The sequence below is a fragment of the Acanthochromis polyacanthus genome, chromosome 5 (genome assembly GCF_021347895.1).
Source record: "Acanthochromis polyacanthus isolate Apoly-LR-REF ecotype Palm Island chromosome 5, KAUST_Apoly_ChrSc, whole genome shotgun sequence".
Classification (NCBI taxonomy): Eukaryota; Metazoa; Chordata; class Actinopteri; family Pomacentridae; genus Acanthochromis; species Acanthochromis polyacanthus.
Genome location: NC_067117.1, coordinates 15,234,435 through 15,257,901, shown reverse-complemented (window position 1 = coordinate 15,257,901; position 23,467 = coordinate 15,234,435). Strand labels below are relative to the sequence as shown.

Below are 23,467 nucleotides of genomic sequence, written 5' to 3'. Positions count from 1 at the left end.
GATAAAAATCATTTACAAATTATCCAGTTTTGTTAGAAAAAATAAAAAGTTGGGAACAAGTCTGCCTTAAATCATGGAAAGTATTATGCAATTGTATGGATTTCTTTCAGCATTAAGCTGCTCTGTTGAACCGCCTTCATTTCCTTGGGTTGGATCAATTATAGTTACTAACGTAATTTTAGTCTGCCCAACCCAGTTAAATTAGGTTGGTTCAAACCCTGGCAAAGAATACTTAGTCAACACAAGTACATTAACTTTGACCAGCAGAACCGCTTAATCCCAAAAGAAAGTAATAAAATCAAGTGGAAATACTTTCCATGATTTTTTTTTCCCGTTGTTCATTGAAAAGTTATTTTTCTGAGTGTACTCCCACAAGCAGAGATTAGTCCTCTGACGTCTTTTACATGGTCCAGAGCCTAATAAATTCATAAACATTGAAATCATAACCTCTTAAAACCCAAGAGAAAAACTCAGCATCCCTCTCAACGCCCACATACAGCCATATGTATCATCTCCATGCATGGGGGGGGGGGGTTTCTATGTGGATCATCAGGCTCTCCTCAGTCACTGCAAGCTCGATTTAACATCCGCCTGCTCTCCAGCCTCAATGCATCCCACGGGTGGATGTTGACAGTGGGTATGTGTGGATGCATGAGTGTGTTTGCTTGACGAAGAAGTGAAGGAGAGGGTTCCTTGAGCTTTGAAGGTGCATCTGTCAGAGCCAGTCTTTGGTGCTCACACACCTAGTCTCCGCTGTAGACTTCCTGTGTCTGCCGTGAGTCAGTGTGCCAGTTATGTAAGTCCTCCGAGGAGCGAGGGGAACACTGACACACCTGTGCCCTGTCAGCCTGTTCCTGCCAGGTTTCATTTTGCGTTCACCTACAGCAGCAGGTACAGCTTCATACAAACATTTAATTATGACTCACCCTGGAGCAATTCCTCTGCTGCAGCCCTCATTTAAGTCTTAGGCCAATATTTCTTAAGCATAATCAGATGAGAAAAGCTCACTTGGCATCTATCAGCTTTTTCCTTTGCTCATTAGTGCACACATATATATTTGGATGTTTGTTTGTGTGTGTGTGTGTGTGTGTGTGTGTGTGTGTGTGTGTGTGTGTGTGTGTGTGTGTGTGTGTGTGTGTGTGTGAGTGTGAGGGGGAGAGGGGTGACGGATGCCGGCATGAAACAAATAAAGAATATGGATAATTCAAAGTGACTGTGCTAGTTTAGAAGAACAAGAAAAGATCCTTTTTGGCTGCAGGAGCCAAATCTGCCACCTCCTCACCAGCAAAAACCTAGCTCAGACCTCAAAACTGCCCCCGCAGCCTACAGTCCCAGCCACGTGACCCCACCCCCTGCCACACAAACACTTCACATGGGAAAAAAAAGCTTCCCCCACGTACTGGGCTGTAATCTAGGGCGCACTCACCAGCAATGCAGATCTTTATGTACAGCTATAGATGCCTGGACAGGTTTGATCTTTTTTTTTTTTTTTTTTGCTCCAGTTCAGGTGATCAACAGGTCTGCAGTGGTGAAAACAAAGCATCACACGGGGGGGGTTAAGTGGGAAATGACGTGTTTTTGAAATAGACGCATACATGTTTGTGTCTGTGTGTGTCTCTGACTGTGTGAAATGTAGTGCCCATGTGGAAAAATGCATTATGATAACTGGCATGACCTTTATTTAAATTAGGGCAACTGGGTTGGGTGCAACTGCACGGCAACTACTGGAGTGTGTGTGTGTGTGTGTGTGTGTGTGTGTGTGTGTGTGTGTGTGTGTGTGTGTGTGTGTGTGTGTGTGTGTGTGTGTGTGTGTGTGTGTGTGTGTGCGCGCATACCAGGTAAACGTCACAGCTCGCCGAGAAAGCCTCTGCGAGCGCGCTCCACACTTCCTCAATCGACGGAATCACAGAGCGAAAAAACGAGAGGAAGAGAAAAGAGAAACTTTCGTCGTGTTACGGTGAAGGAAAAAAAAACAGCCAGCGTCGAGTTTGCAAGACGAGGTGAGGCTGCCATTCTTCTTCTTCTGAGTCTTTAACGCTTTGAGTTTATATAAAGTTGCACAGAGACTTAATTCGTACATTTCTTCTTTTCATCTTTCTTCTTCTTCTTCTGTCATCTGATGGAAACAACCCCTAACCGCTGGGCTAAAGTTAGCTAATTCCTCACAGTTTAGCTAAAAATGTACCGCACTAACGCGCTGCCCGGGGCTATTAAAGAGGCAGTAAAGGCACATTTTATTACCTAGTTGTTCTCATTAAAATCTCGGAACAACTTTTTCGAGCAGCTAGTGTCGAACCTGTTTTTTTTTTTTTAATGTTGAGACGAAATCTGTGAGCTGTCAGAGTTGATGGCAAAACAAGGTCAGCTGTGGAAAAAACACAGGCGACCAGATATTGACAGGTGAGATGCCAGGACTGTATTTCATTTGGCCTCATGAGGCTAGTCAAAATATCTAACCCCGGCTAAATACACTGGATATCAACTGTATATGTGCGGCGATGGCGGCAAAGTGGAGTTATAATTCAGTCACAAAATCTCACATTAGACGCTGTGAGTCCAAACGTGAGGAGGAATTTAAGCAAGTACTGACAACAAAAACGGAGGAGTGAAGTAATGATTGAAAACGAACGAACAAACAAACATACAAAAATAATCACTTATTTATCATGAAGACAATCTGGCTGCAGTGTGAGTCAGACGTGAGGTGACATCTGCTAACTGAAACTCAACCACATCCTTTGAAGGCTGAATTGTTTCATAAAATTAAAAAAAAAAAATCAGATCTATGGACTGATGACAGCATTGCCTCACATCTTCAGCACGTGTGTGAGAGGTATTTGTGAGGGCATGTTATCAGCCATTACCAGCAATAAGACTGTAGTTTATTGCCGACAATAAACTACACTCTGATAAGGAGTAGTCCAAAAAAAATAAATAATTAAAGCGGTGACTACATCCACACAGAAAGTTACTATGCAAGCTTTGTCTCTTTTTCTGCATTTGACTTTTCCCACTTTTCCTGTCACAGTTGCTCCTCGCCCTTCTCTCTTTCTCAATCATGTGTTATTTCGTTATTTCCAATAGTAATGTTGGTATACAGACAAACATGCATCCAATATCCGTGCTTTACTTATCTTGTTCTCATCTCTTCATTTAGGATTTGGTGTTGATATGCAAGCATGCATGCCAAAACACAGTTTTTACAGTGAAAGCAAGACGTGTAAGCCCAGATTTGGGTATGATAATGTAATAATGTCCTTAGTGTTGTAATAGTAACAGTATTTGCTGCTCCTGCTAACAAACACAGTTTTGTGTTGTTCATGAATTCAGTTATCAGGAAGTAGACTATAAAAAGCAAAGTAGCTAAATGGGAAGTCTGGCAGAAATTTGCAAGTTACAGTGTGGTGATGCATAACTAGTGAATTTACCAGATGGGACAGATCGAAACTGCACATGAACAGTTTGCTAGGTAATCAATCACTACCGCCCTCAATCACAGAGTGTGTTTGCTATTGATTATCTCCCAAAACTCTGACATCACAGCAGCAGTGGGTGAGTGAACATGGTTGTTAGTCATTCTCCCCTTTTAGTGCACACTTTCTTCTTGCCTGTGCGTTTTTCTGTCTTACTTTTCTCGTCTCAATGTGGGCGGCTATGGTTTTAAGGATTGTGAATACCAGCTAGGCCTACTGTGGAGCACAGCATGCTTGTATTTGGATTAGCGACACGTTCAGGCTCGCTCTGCCTTTGTAGTACAAGAAAACACCTCCACTGTTGCAGCTGCAGCCTCTCAGAAACTACACTCTAAAGAAAGGCATGGTGACAGGGACCTAAATAATCAGCAGACAAACAGTTATGATTGTAGTACATTTGACAATGTTGCCACAAGTAATATGTAGGGGTGTAAAATTATCAGGATAGAACTGTTAGATACCATGGCCATGACTGAAATGTGTGGCCACATTAACAGAAATCATATTTTGCATTTCACATTCAGAAACTAGTAGAGTATCAGTGGTTAGAGAAAAATAAATTGTGGCTCTGTCTGTAGCAATGTAAGCTTATGCAACCAGTAATTCATGCATGCAGTAACTTGTGTGCAGCACAAAGAGTTCTATTGATTTTCTGCCAGTTTGTCATTATCAGTGTATATTTCACCTCTAATGCACCAGAGATGTCCTTTGTGTGTTAAAGAGACCGTCCTTTAATGTATCATTGTTATCAGTTATCTCATCTGTGGGTCGAACAATAAAAAAGTGACAAATATCTTTTGTAATATTTAAAATTCGCAAACTGGTAATTTTGTCTGTATATGCAGTACAATATACAGGTCATATAGTGTTATATTATATGTTAATCATATTTTTAGTTTGCTTCCAACAAACATTTTGGAGTCAGATACAACAAAATACCTGTCGTAGTCTCTTGCTATGTGTGACTGAGTTAAAATGTCTCAAAGTGAGGTGACTAAGTACAAGATTAAGTCATGGGACAAATTTCTCTAATTTCTGTTAGTTTCACCGTGGTCAGCAGAATTTGCGCTCTCCTTGCTGACACAGCTATCTATTGTTTTTGCATGTCGATACAGGTGTCTGACAGGGTGACAGAAAAAGGAATGTGTTTGAATGTGTCTGTCAGACACCAGTGGAAGGGGCAACATCTTATCTTCTTTTTCTAATATTGTTTGCTTTCACAATGTACATGTGCTCAGCAGTGAGCGAGGAATATTGCAGCATGAGAGTATGAAACTATGGGATTGTACGCAGTGGATGTGATGGATGTAACTGCATGTGTAACGGCCGTGGTTTAAAAGATAATTTTCACAAGGGTATTACTATTCTTTTTTTTTCCATAAACAGGTCACCCTGGTACTCGTCACCATGGCTCCTTTTTGAGGATCGCCTTCAACGCATACGACTTGGGCGTCCTGCCTCCTCTGGCCGACCCGCCCTTTTGTGCAATCAAGATGAAGGAAGCCTTGTCAACTGGTGAGGGAATCTTTGAAAATGTGCATTCCCATGTCTTTTACAGAAGTTGTCATTTCTGTAAAGAAAGTTATCACGCCTACTTACTTCCTGTGCTTATATACACCAAATATTATTTTTGTCCTTCCTCCCTCTGCTCACCTTCCTCTTAGAACGAGGTAAGACCTTGGTTCAGCGGAAACCTACCATGTACCCGGCCTGGAAAGCCAGTTTTGACGCGCACATCTATGAAGGTCGTGTGCTTGAGATACTGCTGATGAAGACAGCGGAGGAGCCACTGGCTGAGGTCACTGTCGGTGTGTCTGTCCTGGCTGAGCGCTGCAAGAAAGCAAATGGCCGTGCTGAGTTCTGGGTAGGACATCACAGATTGTCCTCTATCCCCTGCAGAGCAATACCCCAGCATTATTTTTAACTATGTATGTGTTTTATGTTCAGGTGGATCTTCATCCATCTGGGAAAGTAATGATGGCAGTGCAATATTTTCTGGAGGGTGTGGATACAGGTGAGAAGAAATACAATTTAATCTTTTTCTTCTTTCTTCTGTTGTCAGCTCTTTCTTTTGTTGTCGTTGATTTCTCAAATTTAAAACCTTATATCCCTTCTTCAAATATATGGGAAGAGAAAGTCCCCCCCACAATGTTTATGTATAGCCAGACTAGCCAGCCACATATCACTGTTTTCCCTCTTTAAATTAATCTGATCATTCACATGAGCAATTCCTATGGGTGTCCGGAGATTGTCATTCAAGCAATTAATTTGCAACTAACACAAAGCAACTTTTGTTTTTTCATTGCAGTGTTGTGCAATAACTGATCTCTGTTTCTTGTCTGTCTTTGAAAGAGAGTAAGCAAGCTGCAAAGGAGGAAGAGGCTCCCACTCTGAACCGTAGACGAGGGGCCATCAAGCAGGCCAAGATCCATTTCATCAAGAACCACGAGTTCATCGCCACGTTCTTCAGACAGCCTACTTTCTGCTCTGTGTGCAGAGAATTTGTCTGGTCAGTACAGTTTACGCTTCCTACGAACACACCTAAAGTGAATCTCAGAGATCACTGATCAGATAAACTAAAACTCCAGACAGAATGACGCTCTTAGATTACAAATATAGCGTTAAGAAACTCTAACATTTGGCCCTGTATAGCACTCTGAGTAGACAGATTTCTGTCACAGTGAGTTAGGTTCTGCTGAGACTATATGTCACTTGGTCCGATAGTGTTGGTGCACGATGATGCACAAATCAGCTATCTGTACTTCATCTGTTCTTAATCACAAGCATGTGATTAATAAGCAAACCATGCACATGATCAAAGAATGGTACAAATGAACTCCTTTCTGTCTCTTTTTCTCCCACAGGGGACTCAACAAGCAAGGCTATAAATGCAGACGTAAGTGTACAATCATTTTTAGAAACCACTGAATGAACAGCCCAATCCATAGATGGTATATATAGAATATATGTACTTGATCATTAAAAAATATAATAAAAATATATTTTAACCGTTTTGTTACCATCGTTTGTGCAAGAGATGCTCAGACATTAGTATACTGAAAGTATACAACTCTGTTTTATCTTTGTTTTTTTTTCTCAGAATGCAATGCTGCCATCCACAAGAAATGCATAGATAAAATCATTGGCAGATGTACTGGTACTGCTGCCAACAGTCGGGATACTGTGGTACGTATCACACATTTCTGCAGTACACCATGCACTGTACGTGTCGTCCGTATGTCTACAGATTAGTGTGTAGTAGTCAGTTTGTTCTGAGCTTATTTCACTCAGATTTTGGCTGCTTTGCTGTATCCATCCTTTACATTATCAGCAATGGTGCACATTGCACCAAATTTACTTGTGATGCTGCGTCAGTATTTAATACAAAGGTACCAGATACCACTTCCAATAAAGCTCTCCTTAACGATGGTTAGTGGAGAAAGCTGGTCAAAGCTCAACTGACCTAGATTACAGAGGCATGTGGATGATCATGCACTCACCCACACAGTAGGTGAATAACAGATGGAGTGTGGTGTCAGAGAAGCATTTTAAATCAGACAGCCTAAAGAAGAAACCAGGATATTTTTTACTCATCACTGTGGTGAATTCTGACAGATTAACCTCAAACAGAATAGTAGAAGACAAAGCAAAAAAAAAAAAAAAAAAGATTGAAGATGAGGCAGTTGTGCAGAGATGTTAGAGGCTGCTAATTAAATTTGTTTTTTCCCCACCACAAAGATAATGAATGCCATTTGTCCACACAGTTCCAGAAGGAGCGCTTTAAAATTGACATGCCGCACCGTTTCAAGACCTACAACTACATGAGTCCCACCTTCTGCGACCACTGTGGAAGCCTGCTGTGGGGTCTGGTCAAACAAGGCCTCAAGTGTGAAGGTGCAGAGCAGCACATATGATTGACTGGGTGGTTACTGGAGTGTACGCCTGCTTTCATGTGTAACAGACTTGTTTTATTCTGTTTGCAGACTGTGCCATGAATGTCCATCACAAGTGTCAGGATAAAGTAGCCAACCTTTGTGGTATCAACCAGAAACTACTAGCTGAAGCTCTGACACAAGTCAGTCAGGTGAGTTCATGAAGACGGTCACAAGTTATTAAAAACTTGTTCAAATAAAGTGTTTTCAGGTATATAGGTCAAAGTTCATTTAGACATTAGTATGACAAGTCAGACTCATTTACCATACCCTAAATCACAACACGACTTTTAAGACATTTCAGATACTTGATTAAATTAACTGTTAATTAACCAAGAGGTGACTGATATAAATTTTAATAATAATAAAAGAACTGGATCATGAACTACCTAATATATTTTGATGTCCTGCTCATCCAATAAGATTTTTTAAAGTATTCTCTCACACATTTGTGTACAAAATTGCATCGTTTTATCTTCAGAAGTCCTTTGTCTGGAGCCGAGTTTGAAAAAAGTTTAGTAACACTTATTTGACTGTTGGCCAAGTAGGTGTTACTGAACTATCTTGTGACAAAAAATAGCTGAAGTCTCAGAATAGTTTCATCTACTTAATGATGAAACATTTTTTATGGTATGCTAGATATTATTACAGCTTTGTGTCTGAATCATACAATCTGCTAAAAGAACATAAAAAAACAGAAACTATTGAAAAATTTATATTATTATTCACTGTCTTGTGTGCAGCTTTACTTTGAATTCCAGTGATCCCCTATTGTAGTTGTAACCTTGACCCCATTATTCTCTTTAATTCAGCCCTTATCAGAGCCTGTTTCTATCATTTGTGTAAGACCAATCCTGACCCAGACAAAGCGTCACATGACACATCATAGTCCTGTGATAACATGTTGGTTATTGCCAGTGGAGTGCCCGAAAGATGTAACCGTCAAATTGAGTTTCACTTGAATGTGAAACTCCCAATTACCGGTGTGTGTAACAGATTTTTCAGTGTGACACCTGACCTTCATGTGAACCTGAGCTGCTTGTCCTGGTGTGTTTAAGGATTGGTTTGTTGTTTTAACTTCCACTTCTCTTGTTGTTTCTTTACAGGGTTCTGGTTCAAGAGACAGTCTGGGTAGTTTAGTTTTTCTCACAGTGCTGTTTCGGAGATTAAAATCAAATAAAATGGGTTTGCCCTGGATGTACCACAGCTAGATGGGTGATCATAGCTGGAAAACTATTTGTCTGGCTGTCTCATGCATATTTTTTCTGTTTCTTTCTGTTTTGTTTTGTTTTTATCAGAAATCATCCACTCGACGTTCAGATCCAAACATGCCTAATCTGCCTGATATTGGAATCTATGATGAAGTTAGCAAGATTGCTGGACTTGACATCAGTGGTCAGTGAGCATTTTTCTTCATGTTCATTTAATTTAAAAGCATTCATATTATCAGTATAGGCTTTATACTGATAACAGTACTTGCAGGATACTGTGCAAAATTGTGAGAGAATGATGTGAATAAGTAATTCACGTTTGTTTATAGATGGGTCTCCCTATGGCAGACTATGGGAGGACTGCAGCCCACGGCCACAGTCTCGTATTACCCATCTGACTCGAATCAATGTGGACAACTTCGTCTTCCACAAGGTCTTAGGAAAAGGCAGCTTTGGCAAGGTACACAGCAAACACATCAGTGTGAACTAAACTGAGAATGCTGTCTATAAACCTCCAGTGGGAGAGTGAGAGGATATCACAAGTGAACCAGCAACACTCCTGTCAACACTCATCAACTGTCATAAAAAATAAAAACCAAAGGCCTCCTGTAGAAACAGCTCAACAGGTTGCTTGTCTTAAATCAAGCAGTGAATCAGTGTTAATTTTGAATCCTGTATATGTAAGTGTATATTAGTTTTAGTCCAAGTTTAGTCTTTTGATTTTGATTCATTTCAGTGACTGAAAACTAAAAACATTTAGTCCAACTTTTGTCACTAAAATTTTTAACTTTTTAAATTCTATACATTCTATATCACCGAAGCACTTTGAAGCTACAGCTGTCGCCATTGTTGTGTACGGTTACCATGGTTGCACGTGTTATTCACATCTATGGTGACGTTAAATGAAAAAGCCACGTCCCTCTGCTCTGCGGTGATCCAACAGACGGATTCTCTTCAGCAAATCCAGTTATCATTTTCAACCTGTGACCGCTCTCTTGCTGTTCGCCCTGCTCACTGAGCATTACCACAACTACATGCTCTCTCAGCTGAAGAGCAGCCACTCATTCAGTAGATGATTCACTCAATTTGTTCCCTGAAGTCCTGTTTACTGTCTGAGTTTAGCTTGGGAAAAGAATCTGATTGGTTGGAAAACATTAATACTGTTACCAAACATTACTTCTTTAGTGAACATCTGGAGGAAACTTTAGATGGAAGAGCGTCATTAATGCAGGAACTTACTCAGCTCTTGTGACTGCAACATGAAAGGGATCTGACTAACCTTAATTAATGACAATACAATAGATCAAACTGATAAATCTACTGAATAAGACAAATGTGTCATGGCATCTGATTTCATGCATGTTGCAGCTCATTAATTATCACTTTGCATTAAAAAATAATTGGTTTGTTTGTCCATTTGTTGGTCTGAAGTGTTATTGTTTTATTTCTATTTGTTGATGAAAAGGATAACACATTTCATCAGAGTTTGTCTTGAAGTGTTACTTTATATTCAGTTTTGATTCCATTTTCCGATTGAAAAATAGGTTGTCATGAATATGTTGTGTTCTAGTTTTTGTTGACAAAATTAAAACTGCAGTGAGCTGTAGCTAAAATGTAGAACTTAGTCAGCATACATTCTTTTCTCTTCTGTAGGTTCTCCTGGCAGAGCTGAAGGGACGTGGGGAGTATTTTGCAGTGAAGGCTCTGAAGAAAGATGTGGTGCTGATGGATGACGATGTGGAGTGCACTATGGTAGAGAAGAGAGTCTTGGCTTTAGCCTGGGAAAACCCCTTCCTCACACACCTTTACTCCACCTTCCAGACAAAGGTAATCCAGTCATTGCCATTGGTATATATGTTTTAGGATGCATTTGTGTGTGTGTGTGTGTGTGTGTGTGTGTGTGTGTGTGTGTGTGTGTGTGTGTGTGTGTGTGTGTGTGTGTGTGTGTGTGTGTGTGTGTGTGTGTGTGTGTGTGTGTGTGTGTGTGTGTGTGTGTGTGTGTGTGTGTGTGTGTGTGTGTGTGTGTTTTGTTGCTGTACCGAACAGAGTTGCAGTCTTACTTTTGTTGTATGCTTTTTCTTTCAATGACAAACAGAACTGTCTGTGTATCTATTAACCACATTTTCTTTTTATTGCTACTTGAAAGGATCTTCTCAATACTAAAAGTAAAACTTGTCCACAGGAGCATCTGTTCTTTGTGATGGAGTATCTGAATGGAGGTGACCTGATGTTTCATATTCAGGAGAAAGGTCGCTTTGAGCTCTACAGGGCCATGTGAGTCCCACTGGTCACACAACCACAACAACATACGTACTCAGTGGAAACAGACTACCTGCTGTTATTCCTGAATGCTATCATGCCTATACAGTTGCTCACAGACACATATATACAAGATCAATGGGCTTATGGAAAGCAGATACTTGTGAAGAACAGTGTGCAATTACTGTCTTTTTGTCCCACCCTCACTTTGCTTTTTTTTTCTTTTTTTTTATATACTGAAGTCCTATAGACTAAGGCAGGGCTGGCATCAGCTGCTGTACATGAGCAGACAGGCCTTGTAAGGAATGAACAGCTCTTAGTGTCTGTGTACTGTTGTGTATGGGGAGGTATCAGTTACTACCACCCACCCACCTCTCCTCACACTATGGGAATCCCTCCAGAGAAAAACAATGGCAAGCTGGTGAAATAAAGTGTTACAAAGTCCAAAAGTTGTTAGCACCTCTGCTGCCAGCTAAAGTTTGAAAAAGTCGCACATTTACAAACCTGCTAAGATTTGTTAGATGGTAGATGCTATTGGACACACCGATGAAGATTCAAGAAAACAAATAAAAGAGCAATGTTTATTTTATGTGATTTTTCAAACGGACAAAATGTGTGGATTTTTTTTAACTGATCAAAAATAGAAAATCATTTACTTTTCAAATATAAGAAAGTCTTTCTTTGAAAAAGACAGCAATAAGCTGAATGTACTTTGTATTATGTGGAGGGACTTAGAGGGATTCTTTTTTTCCAGTTCTAGAGCACAAATTGACTTTGCAAGTGTAGGGTAATCAGTTTGGTTTGGGTACAGTTAGCAGAAAAGTAAAATGAAACTAACAGTTGGTTTGAGAGCCATGTAATGTTGTGAAAGCTAGTTTTATGTTGTCATGCTTGAATGCCTTTACCATATTCTCACTTGTAAACCAGCACAGTGCTTTGCATACTGCTTTCTGGTTTTACAACAACTGGTGTGCTCAGTGACTGATCTTACTGTGCTGTTACAGCTCCTGTAGTTAAACCAGTGGCTGCTTCTTGGACCCGTGAAATGACAGGAGTTAATTCTCTACTCCGCAAACACAGACACCTGATCCTGTGTTGGCATCCACTCAAATCCTCCTCACTCAGAGGCCGTATTCATCCTTGATATTTTATCCTCAGTGAGCGAAACACAGAGAGTGTGCCGTTTCATCAGCTTACAACGCATTCATTTATGTGTCTGCATTTCAATTAGGGATGTCATGATACCTCAAATTTGGTAGTCGGAGTCAAACTACAGAAGTACTCTAATTCTACACCAAACTCTGTACCAATAATAATAAAAATCACTCAAATGGATGTTTTTCAAAACAAATTCTTCAGTTTCAACATATGCACAGTCTGTTTCTGACATACCCACACAATGTTTTACTTTGACGGACGTCATGGTAATGACATCAGTGTTCTAATTTTATGAGCACCTCCAGGCTCTCGTTATGAGCTAGCCTAAACAAGATAGTATCTGTCAACATTGTGAGTGGAGCTTTGCTACAGCAGATGCAACTGTACCAATTTGCAAACAATAACATTGTAAACATTTTGACAGGAAGTTGTTAATGTAGAGTTTACGACTCACACACACTCACTGTAAATAATATGTACAGATCCGGATGTCTGTGTCTGAGCTGCTAAGATAAGTCTGAAGTGTTTCTTCCTTTTGTTTTAAATGCTCTGTGAGACCTCTTGCATCCTGCCTTTGGTTGTATCTGATATGCCACATCACATACTGGGGTGTTTTTTAACAAGTTGCAGCAGACCTGTTGTTACACTTCACTTGAGACTCCAGTATCTCCAGGAACTATAAGATTAACAGTGCCTTCTATGTGACGCAAAACTAAGTACTATCTCGTTTTCAGATATTTGGCATCAGCTCAGTTTTGCAGAAACAGTTCTCATCATATCCCAAGTTTAAACTTCATAATCTTGTCACAGCCGAATAGAATGTGTCTCCTGGATTTGGTTGTGTAATATTTTTCCTTAGGCAGCGACTGAACTGCAGAGTTTCAAGCGACCTCTTTACCAACACAAAGGACTTTTTTTCCCAGTAGCTACTGCTAACCCGTTGACCTATCGAAGAGAGTCAAGTCCATCATTTCAAAATTCTTCACGCAGCAGAGCCCAACGTACTTCCACCACTTATACACAATCCAGACTTCATTTTACAATCTGTCTTGCAATTATAGTGTTGTTCATTGTGCAGTTTTGTATATACTTATACATAGGAGAGCACATTCTAGTTTGTACTATGAGAGCTGGTATATTTATACTGCTGTTAAGTGCATAATATTGAGTAGATAAAAGCTGATAGCCTTTTCAGTCCTTATCAGCGGGTCATTTACAGTGAATAAGCAGGAACTGGGTTAGAACGACGGCTTCTCTGTCTGCTCTCAGGACTCAATCGTTTCACCTGACACAGATGACAAGAGAAGCAGGTCAGTGATAGGCTAATCTTTCGGCTCCAAGCAGCTCTTGGGTTTCACATCATGAGAGTGTTATTCACCTGTCTCCTACTCCATACAAATGTCCTAATCAATAATTCACGTCTACACTGAAATGAGTCTGCAGTGACACCAGTGTTCAGCTGCCAGCTGTGCAGTGAGATGGCGACAGTGCAGGCCTGTAGCTTTCCATCAGAGATGAGTAGCTGATATCTGTCTGTCTCTGCCATCTTTGTCTTCCCAGGTACTACTCAGCCGAGATCATTTGTGGTCTTCAGTTCTTACATTCCAAAGGGATCATCTACAGGTCAGAGCTGAATGTGTAGCTTATACACTTAAAAGTATTCATTTCTCCACATGAGCTGGCCATTTTTCCTAAGCTAATGATTTTGGTTTAGTCGCAAGTGCAATATGAAAATGAACTCTAAACTTGCTTGGTGAGATAATCCCACACATTTTGACGCATTTTTTTTTTCTGAAAGTTTTATCATTCTGTGGCAATGCAGTTGTGAGCAAGGACTGTTTAGAAAACTGTCACTGTGGGTGCAAGCCAAAAATGATAAAAAGACTAAAAACAATGAAGCATGGATATCGTGAAGAAGAAAATGTGAATTTGTTCATCTTATTGGGTATGAACAGTGACTCAAAAATATGAGGAATAGTGTAACTGCTTGGAATTTCTTGACCATGTAAGAATAATATAGCTTCTAAAATAATCTAGTGAACTAACACAGTAAATGAATACATAAACAGTGGATTAATACTCACTTAGATTAATTTTTGCAAGCAAGTTACAGATTTCTGCAGTATTTAAATTCTATCATTACGATTAGTATGGTCCTTAGAAACATTTCAGAAGCAGTTCTTTCTTGACTAGTGTTCTAAAGATGAAGATTAAAAGTTTTCTTTTAACTGTTGATTGTGTCTGTTATCTTCAAAAATCTCACATTTATTTCCAATTCTCTCCCAACTGTTTTGTTTCCAGAGATCTCAAGTTAGACAATGTGATGCTGGATCATGAGGGGCACATAAAGATTGCTGACTTTGGCATGTGCAAAGAAAGTGTGTTTGGAGAGAATCGTGCCACAACTTTCTGTGGTACTCCCGACTACATCGCTCCAGAGGTACAGTGTTCCAAAATATTCCATTATTACAAACAAGTTTTAGTGTCTGTCTGCTGTATCTCTAATTTATAATTGTGTGTTTCAACAGATCCTACTGGGACAGAAATACTCGTTCTCAGTTGACTGGTGGTCATTTGGCGTGTTGCTGTATGAGATGCTGGTTGGGCAGTCGCCCTTTCATGGAGATGATGAAGACGAGTTGTTTGAGTCCATCCGCATGGACACTCCCTACTATCCTCGCTGGATCAACAAAGAGGCCAAAGACCTCCTTGAGCGGGTCTGTACCATACCGTTGAAACAAAACAGAGCTAGCCTAGACAATATTAAGGAATGTTAAACTATCAGTAGACTTCCATGAGCTTCATAAGGGTACACCATAGGATGTTAAACTAGATTCTGATCCACAGAAAAACACTTTTGGCACAACTCTGAACTAATATTTTTAACTTAAATAAATGAACCAGGACAAAGCATGAAAATATCCCTCCAAATGGCAGCAAAATGTTGGACCAGTTTCTGGAACATGTCCGTTGTTACTTGGAACTGGTTAGTTAAAAGCATCTCCAAAAATGAAAATACTCAGAAAGGCTCAAGCATTGTTTGCACAGAAAGAGCCACATTCTCAGTCACAAACTTCTCTCCTCCACGTTTAGCTGTATTGTCAGGAGGTTCTAAAATGCACAACCTGTGGCTGAAAACAAGAAGAAAAGGCTAGAAAGAGCATCAAGGATCACTTCAGAGATGTTTAGTAAATACCAGATACAACTTAATTCACAGACTATTCAAATAGGATCAACAACTGTGGTACAAGTGAAGAGTGATCAGGCAGAAACCTTTCATAAGCTCAAAGAATAAGTCAGCTCTGATTAACGTGCAGAAAGACAGCAGTTTAAGAGTTTTAGAGATGTGTGTTAAATTCAATGAGTCTAAATTCAGCCTTCATGGATCTGATTGTGGAACATTTTAGTGGAGGAAACCAGGGGAAGAACTCCAACAGGACTACGATAAGAATACAGTGAGACATGGAAAGTCAACATCTGGGGCTCTTTTTTTGTGCTGTCAATGAACTTGAATTTATTGATAGAACTACGAACTCTAAAGTTTATGGAGGAGTTTTGGTGGCAAACTCAACAGATGTCAAAAAAACAAAGTGACAGAAGGAGGACGATTTAAGCGTAACACCAGCCTGTTGAAAGAATTTTTGGCCAGGACAAAATTAAACTCATAGAACGACCCTCTTAAAGCTCTGACCTAAATCCACAGAGTGCCAATGGAATATGCCATGGAGGAAAATGTCAGTTTGTTCCATTCTCTTGTGTAGATGGACTGGAAAGTTTGCTGGCTCAAACATGCAAACTTTCACCACAGCTGTTAGACTAATTGGTTGAGTGTGGGCATATATTATAAAACATAGGAAAACTTCTGTAGATTCATACATCTTACCCTTATTTCAAGCACATTTGCTTTTTGCAACTGTGCAACAATAAACAACCCACTGCAGCAAACTTTGAAGTGAAATTTCTTTGACAGTCTTTATAAAGCTTTTTGAGGCCACTTCAATGTAAGATATACCTTAACCTTTCTGACTTTGCTTTTCTTTTATTCTTTGTTGTTCCCCAGTTGTTTGAAAGGGACCCCACTCGCAGGCTAGGAATTGTGGGTAACATCCGGTTACACCCCTTCTTCAAGACCATTAACTGGCAGGCCTTGGAGAGGAGAGAGGTTGAACCTCCCTTCAAACCCAAAGTGGTACGCCCCACACATCACTGAGGAATACTGTAATATGTGATGAGTGTCTGATTTATGTATTGTGCTGATGTTTCTCTGCATCATTTACAGAAAGCATCAAACGACTGCAGCAACTTCGATCGGGAGTTCCTCAGCGAGAAGCCTCGTCTATCCTACAGCGATAAGAACTTCATAGATTCCATGGACCAGTCGGCATTCGCTGGTTTTTCATTCATAAACCCCAAAATGGAGCACCTTTTAGAAAAGTGATTGTTGTAATGCCAGTCTGACTCGGGCTACTTTTCTGCTGCTAATGGGACAGTTCACTTGCAGATAAGTGAGCTGTTCCACTGTCAGTATTTCTGTAACCTTAATTTAAGCACAAACTCTTGTCTGTGGGTACTTATAGAATTAGAACCAGGGTCTTGTACTGTATATATTGATGTTACTGTGTTTGTGTGCATGCTTATTATTTGTCTAGGCTGTGTAAGCCTGTATGAGTAATAATATAAGGGTGGGAGGTTAAAAATCCTTACATTCCACTTGACATCACTGCTACCATTTGCAGCCATTTTGTGTCCCTTTTACATTCAGTTCAGTCCAACTGAGGATAGAAAATTATGAAGAGGGGAGATACTGTACTGTGTACTTCAGATGTAGACTGTGTGAATGACGTGGCTGCATGTTTAGAAATCTCAGAACAACCAAAACCTATTCATCTTTTAAAAATATAGCTTAATAATTAATGTTAATTTGTTTTTAAAACATCTAAATTCTTGCCTTTGAGTTGATAATTCAGAAGAGCTGTAAGTATAAGAGGAACTTATGGTTGTGTGGATGAGCGAAACGTGCCATGTAAAGATCAAATGTAAACAGCTGCAGCTGTTCTCAGCTGTGTTGAGCGGTCCTGTCTGTGGATGGAGGCAGACTGTATGCAGCCATGGATACAAAAAGGTTATTAATGTTACATGAGTGTAATCAGTGAGTGGAAAGTCACTGAGCTGCTGTATATAGACAATGTATATGTATATTGCTGTAACATGTATATTGGTTCGCTGAGGATGTACTTTTTTTACTGTCTCCATATTTTACATCTGATTAAAAAACCATCAACTCCCAAGGCTGTGCTTCTTTTTAAACTCTAGAAGGGTTAAATGCTGTTTTGGATATTCATTCTGAGTTTAATCTGTAGTGATATAATTCACATTCCAACTCCTTTCACCCTGGAAGGTCACTGGACTGTGACAAGATTATGTCTGTTACAAACCAAAAAGCAAATGGCACTATCTTTCAAAGTTTGCCAAGTGTGACACACTGATTGAAGAGGCTGCCTAATAGTACTATGACTAATACTGAAGCAGCATCTGTTGTGCTTCATTTCTGTTACACTAAACCTGATACAGTTGCAATTAATAATTTCCACAACACACCCAATGACATCAGCGTCGACGGACGCATTGTTAAAAGGCTGTTATTGACTCTCTAAATTACAGTTTTGATAAATTGAATATTGCTGGAGATTTGCAAAACTTTGGTCTGTTGATAAGAATAAAGAGATGTAGTAGACCTCAGTGTCGTTCACTTTGGCCTTCCAGTTTTGTAGCTGTTACTAAATTCTGCAATATATAATAGAACCAGGGTTCTCTACAAATTTTCCCAACAAAATGCATCTGCGACAGTTGACACCAGACTCCCAGAGTAGAAACGAGGACAGGATCACAATGCTTAACTAACAACCTTTATAGCGCAAACAGATTATCGTGTTTTCATCAGAGTCAAAGTGAACAGAGACATGAGGCAAATGCACATATTCAGTGGAGTGTTTAGGCATCAGTTAAGAAGTGAACTTGTCATGGTTCCTTTTGACAGATATTTATGGCTTTGCTTTTGAGCTTTTTATCCATGTAACAATAAACAAATTTTGAATTTTGTTTTTTTTAATTCTGACATGATGTTTGCCCTCTGACATGTTGAAGTAATTGATTTTTCCAGCATCCCCAGGTTTGTCATGTATAATATTTGTTCTGACACTTTTGTACTTCTATCCTCTGTGTTCAGGAGATGTGTGTTCCTTGGATCGTGTTGGGGATATGGAACTTGACCACTGACTGTAGCAGCTTTCACCCTTTTTATCATGTAGTAGATTTGAAACCTTGTTCAACCAATTATCGAATGACAATTTTACCCATATTTCAGGTTGAATATGTGTTTGTCTCATGTCTTTGTCCATTTTGACTGTTGTAAATTTGGTCAAATGAAGTCAACAGCCAAAGAAAGGTTTAAGCTTTGTCGTGTTTTCTTTTCGACCTGACTTGAAACACTCTAGGAACAAATATTACTACTTTTGGTTTGTGGTTTCATAAGTGAACCAAATCAAAAAATCTACAGACAATATTGGGCACGTACAGATGAGATTTTTGCACTTGTTGAACAGAGAAAAAAAGTTGCTCATTTAGATAACAGACATGCTCACTGCCATAGACTCAACTGCTTTTACAAACCAGTAAACATCATTCAAGTACTGTTTTTGGAAAAATGGCAAAAATGTTAGTATGATTAATGTTCCTTGATATAAAAGCGCTTTTATATATTTTGAAAACAGTTTTAAGAATAAATTGTGTTTTGTTTGTGTTATTTTATGGAAGTAAAATTCACCTGCTAGAATCAATGTGCTACACATTTTTATCCTTTGATCAAATGGAGATTCTCTGTACAGATGTACCAGTTGCCTATGAACCAATCAGCTCTCAGGCATTTTCAGCAGGAAGATTACGCCCTCTAGCGGCACTACGCTGAATAAACATTCTCTGACGTCGCCACGTAACGTCGCCTACGTACAATGTGTACGGAAGTACTTATGTTCTCCGGCTTCCAGCCCTCTTCTGCTGCCCAACATTTGTCAGTTCACCCTCGCTCATTAGGAAAAGGAGTATTGTTATCGGTTTTCAGACAGTCAAAGTCACAATTTTCACAATATGACTGTATAATGATTATTCTTCATAGAAAGCAGCGGATATTTTGTCGACTTCACATTTGACAGAAGTTTGTAACGAGTCAGAAGAAATCAAAATGAGCTCTCAGGATATACTGAAGAATGCGTCCACTTTAGCATCGTATAATGTGTTGCTTCAGGTAAATAAACACATAACTGAGCCATATATAGCAAAACACTGCAGATGTCTTAAATGTTAATGTTGTTTTGTGCTGTTTTTTATGTCTAGGTGATGTTCCGTGTTCTCACTTTCTTACTGAATGCTTTCACTCTGCGGTTTGTGTCCAGAGAGCTAATTGGGGTCGTCAACGTCAGGTAAAGAGGGCAGAGGGCTGTGAGAATGTCAAAAGCCATGAAATAGCACAATGCTACTAGATTTCACTGCACCAGATTCTGTAACGTGTTTGTTTTTTTTCTGTCTTTATCGTGCAGGCTTACACTGCTCTATTCCACATTAGTGTTTTTATCCAGAGAGGCTTTCCGGAGAGCTTGTTTGAGTGGGGAATCAGGGACAAACCAAAGCTGGAGACCAGTTATTAACCTACTATGGCTGACGTGAGTAGACAGAATTAGCTTTTTGATAGTATGCTTTCAGCTGTGCTGCCCAAATCTAATTTTTTTCCCCCTCATGTTTCAGAGTGCCACTTGGTGTCTTATGGGCAGCCCTACTGGCCTGTGTGTGGTTGTGGCTCCTGGAGGTCCCAGATGCTGAGACTGTCCCTTACTACGGTCCTGCTGTGGTGTTTTTTGCCTTAGCAGGAGTACAGGAGCTCCTAGCTGAGCCTCTTTGGGTCTTGGCTCAAGCTCACATGTTTGTTCGGCTGAAAGTGGTGGCTGAGAGCTTAGCAATGATTGCTAAGTGCAGTGTAACTGTGGTGCTGGTGGTGTTTGCCCGTGAATGGGGTCTTTATATCTTCTCAGGTGCTCATGTAAGACATCTGCTGCAGTTTTCCACATTATCACTGTTAATACATCTTTTAACTTTTATTGATTTTAAGCTCTATGTGGTCTTTTCTTAGTTGGTGTACACAGGATTCCTGGTGTTATGCTACGCTGTTTACTTTGTTCGTTTCTTGGGGTCAAAAGAGGCAGCCAAGAAGAATTTCCCCCTTCAGCATGTTCGAGATCTGCTGCCCTGCAAAGAGGATGGAGAGGTAGTAGGCCTATCATATTATTATGCTTTAGTTATTGCTTATGTTCACAACATGCTACTAGGAGTTTAAACTTTTTCAATTGTAGATTTAGAGCTGATATTCCATTTACTCTTTTTAAAGCCGCTAATCGATTGGACGTTAGCCCGGCTGACATGGAGCTTCTTCAAGCAGTCCTTCTTGAAGCAGATCCTGACAGAAGGCGAGCGTTACGTCATGACCTTCTTGAACGTCCTCAGCTTTGGAGACCAGGGTGTTTATGATATTGTGAATAATCTGGGCTCCATGGTGGCACGCTTCATCTTCTTGCCAATTGAGGAAAGCTTCTACATCTTTTTTGCCAAAGTGTTGGAGAGAGGACGTGATGTCAAAAGTCAGAAACAGGTCTGAGCTGTGAAAATATACACAAACATGTCTGTGTGAATAGCTAGGCAGTGATCAATGTTGATTTTACCTCTTGTGGGTTTTGCTTACAGGAAGAAGTTGCTATTGCAGCCGAAGTGCTGGAGCGCCTGCTGAAACTGGTGCTGGTGATTGGTCTGATTATCACAGTGTTTGGCTATGCTTACTCTCACTTGGCTCTGGATATTTATGGCGGCTCTCTGCTGAGTAGTGGGGCAGGTATGTGAGCTGCTATCCAGTCACAGCAAGAGACACCAACATAAAAAACAGAACAATCAATGAGTATTTTTTTGAGGTGCTTTATGTTTTGTGCTTTGTTCTTAATTCTGCTGAAGGACCCAGTTTGTTGCGATGCTACAGCTGCTACGTCCTCCTGCTTGCTGTAAATGGTGTTACAGAGTGCTTTGTGTTTGCTGCCATGAGCCAAGAAGAAGTTGACAAGTGAGAATGTAGACACGCACACTGCTACAGATACAGTTATTACATTGTATGTGAACTGTCCATTAACGCTGTGCCTCTGTGTTGTCCTCAGGTATAACCTGGTCATGCTGGCTCTGTCTGTGTCCTTCCTCTTCCTGTCATACATGCTGACATGGTGGGCTGGTGGTGTCGGCTTCATACTGGCGAACTGCCTTAACATGGGCCTCCGCATCTTCCACAGCCTGCTTTACATACACCGTTACTTCCAGTTCAGTCAGTGGAAACCTCTGCGAGGCCTGTTGCCTTCCCCACTCCTCCTACTGGCACTGGCTGTCAGTGCCATTGTCACAACAATTTCTGAGGTACCAAAGAACCAGATTTTATCTAAGTGTTAACTGTTAAATAGCAGCTTTAGTCAATATAATATACTACTGTTTTCCTGTTTTGGATCTTTAAGAATATGTGGCCCTAACTTGAGCTTCTGTGTTCTCTGATTTTAGGCTGTTTTCTGCTGTGACAGCGGCTGGTTGCCGAGGCTGGTCCATATCGGTGTGGGAGCAGTGTGTCTGCTTGGTGTGCTTGTAGCTGTTCTCCTCACAGAGACCCAACTTATTGAGTTTGTGAGAACTCAGCTGCTGCCGCGATACAGAAAGAAACAGACTTAAATTGGGCAGAACATTTTTGCACCTGAACAGAAGAAAATATCTGTTCCGTTACAAACAGCGACGCCGCTGTTTGAGAGTTACAGGTTGTGTGAAAGCAGGGGAACAACTTATTTTGAAGAGACCTCACATGTGTGTGTCTCAGTGTTTTTAGTTTTACTGTAACATTCCTGTGTTGTACATACAACAATGAAGAAATGTCATGACTGTTTGAGAATTTAATTGTGGGTGAAAAAGATGAATGTATTTTTAAGAGGACTGTTAAATTTGTTACTGGCCTTTTTTTTTATATAAATAAAAAGACAACTTAATTCCTATTTATGAATGTCAGATGGCCAAAACCCCTCCTTTTTTGTATGGTTTTTACTTTTTTGCAAGCTTCAAGCTGTTACTTCAGCTGTTTTTAGGAGTGCATTGCAGTAAAGTGTGAATCTACAGTTATAGTTAATCATCAAGTGGTGTAGTGCAGGATACACATTATATTGCCAAAGGTGTTCTCTCACCCATCCAAATAATCAGAATCAGGTGTTCCAATCACTTCCATGATCACAGGTGTATCAAATCAAGCACCTAGGCATGTAGACCGATTTTTACAAACATTTGTGAAAGAACATCATTGTGTGACCTCACAAATGCGCTTCTGGAAGAATGGTCAAACATTCCCATAAACACACTCCTAAACCTTGTGGACGGCCTTCCCAGAAGAGTTGAAGCTGTTCTAGCTGCAAAGGGTGGACCGACGTCATATTGAACCCCATGGATTAGGAATGGGATGTCACTTATGGGCATATGCAAGTTAAGGTAGGTGAGTGAATACATCTGGCATTATAGTGTATGTGGGTACCTGTTTATGTTTCAGTTGGTATTGCATATACCCTCTTCTGATGTGCATCATTCAATAGTGTGCTGCATTCAGATTCAGACAAGGAAGTTGATGCCATGAACAGCCCTGCTCAGCTCACATGGCTTTCAGTTCTTGCTTTTGTTGGTTGGGTTGGTTAGGTTTAGACAGGGAGAACCATTTTTGGAGCTGCTCTAAAGTACATTTAATAAACTGTAAGCAGCACTGTGGCAATCTTTGCCTCCCCAAGGTTGATAAATTGTCAAATTCAATTTTGGAAAAATTGGCATTGTCATTCTGAATATTTGCTGAACTACAGTAATCTCTGACTGAAACACAATGTTTGCCAAATCTTATACCCTATATTCAATTAGATCAGTTGAGGACCAGCAGTATTAGCAAACTGTCCTTTGACAAATTAATGTTACAGCAGTGGCATGCTGTGGTCTATGCTATATGTTGAAAACGATATGTTCCAAGAGACAGTTTTCAAAAGAAACTACTGGCCTATAGACTTGCAAGCCGTGAGAATAAGTTTATACTTAATGAGTTTATACTGTGAGAAATACTGATTTCCTAGTGTACAGGCTGGCACCAGAGATATGGATTTAATTTTTTTTTAACTTCATTACAGCTAAGAAGGTTTGAGTTGAGTGAACTTATTTATTATTTTTTTGATCGTCAGTGATAATGTTGCTAGGAAACACTTTGTAGTGATTTGTTGATCTGCCCTCTATACTAACTACCACTAAATTTAAGGTCCCTAAGGACTGAATAATGCTGTAATTATAGAAAATG

General features: G+C 40.0%; 2 protein-coding genes across 2 annotated transcripts; both read left to right on the top strand.

The window, feature by feature from the left end:
• Positions 1-1,372: 1,372 nt before the first annotated feature.
• On the top strand, positions 1,373-17,321 carry prkcda (protein kinase C, delta a). Its single transcript, XM_022191078.2, has 19 exons — positions 1,373-1,469; positions 1,839-2,000; positions 4,860-4,988; positions 5,138-5,337; positions 5,421-5,487; positions 5,826-5,982; positions 6,338-6,369; positions 6,574-6,659; positions 7,238-7,367; positions 7,457-7,557; positions 8,704-8,800; positions 8,946-9,076; positions 10,270-10,443; positions 10,799-10,890; positions 13,594-13,656; positions 14,335-14,473; positions 14,562-14,750; positions 16,094-16,222; positions 16,313-17,321. Exons 1-19 carry the CDS (start codon positions 1,373-1,375, stop codon positions 16,469-16,471), a joined length of 2,334 nt encoding a protein of 777 aa, XP_022046770.2. The 3' UTR covers positions 16,472-17,321.
• A 1,734-nt stretch (positions 17,322-19,055) lies between these two features.
• Positions 19,056-22,145, top strand: rft1 (RFT1 homolog). The gene is made up of 10 exons (XM_022191046.2): positions 19,056-19,333; positions 19,423-19,508; positions 19,626-19,748; positions 19,831-20,122; positions 20,213-20,347; positions 20,468-20,728; positions 20,821-20,965; positions 21,082-21,187; positions 21,279-21,528; positions 21,667-22,145. The coding sequence occupies exons 1-10, from the start codon at positions 19,271-19,273 to the stop codon at positions 21,829-21,831; spliced, it is 1,626 nt and encodes a 541-aa protein (XP_022046738.1). The 5' UTR covers positions 19,056-19,270; the 3' UTR covers positions 21,832-22,145.
• The last annotated feature ends 1,322 nt before the right edge of the window (positions 22,146-23,467 follow it).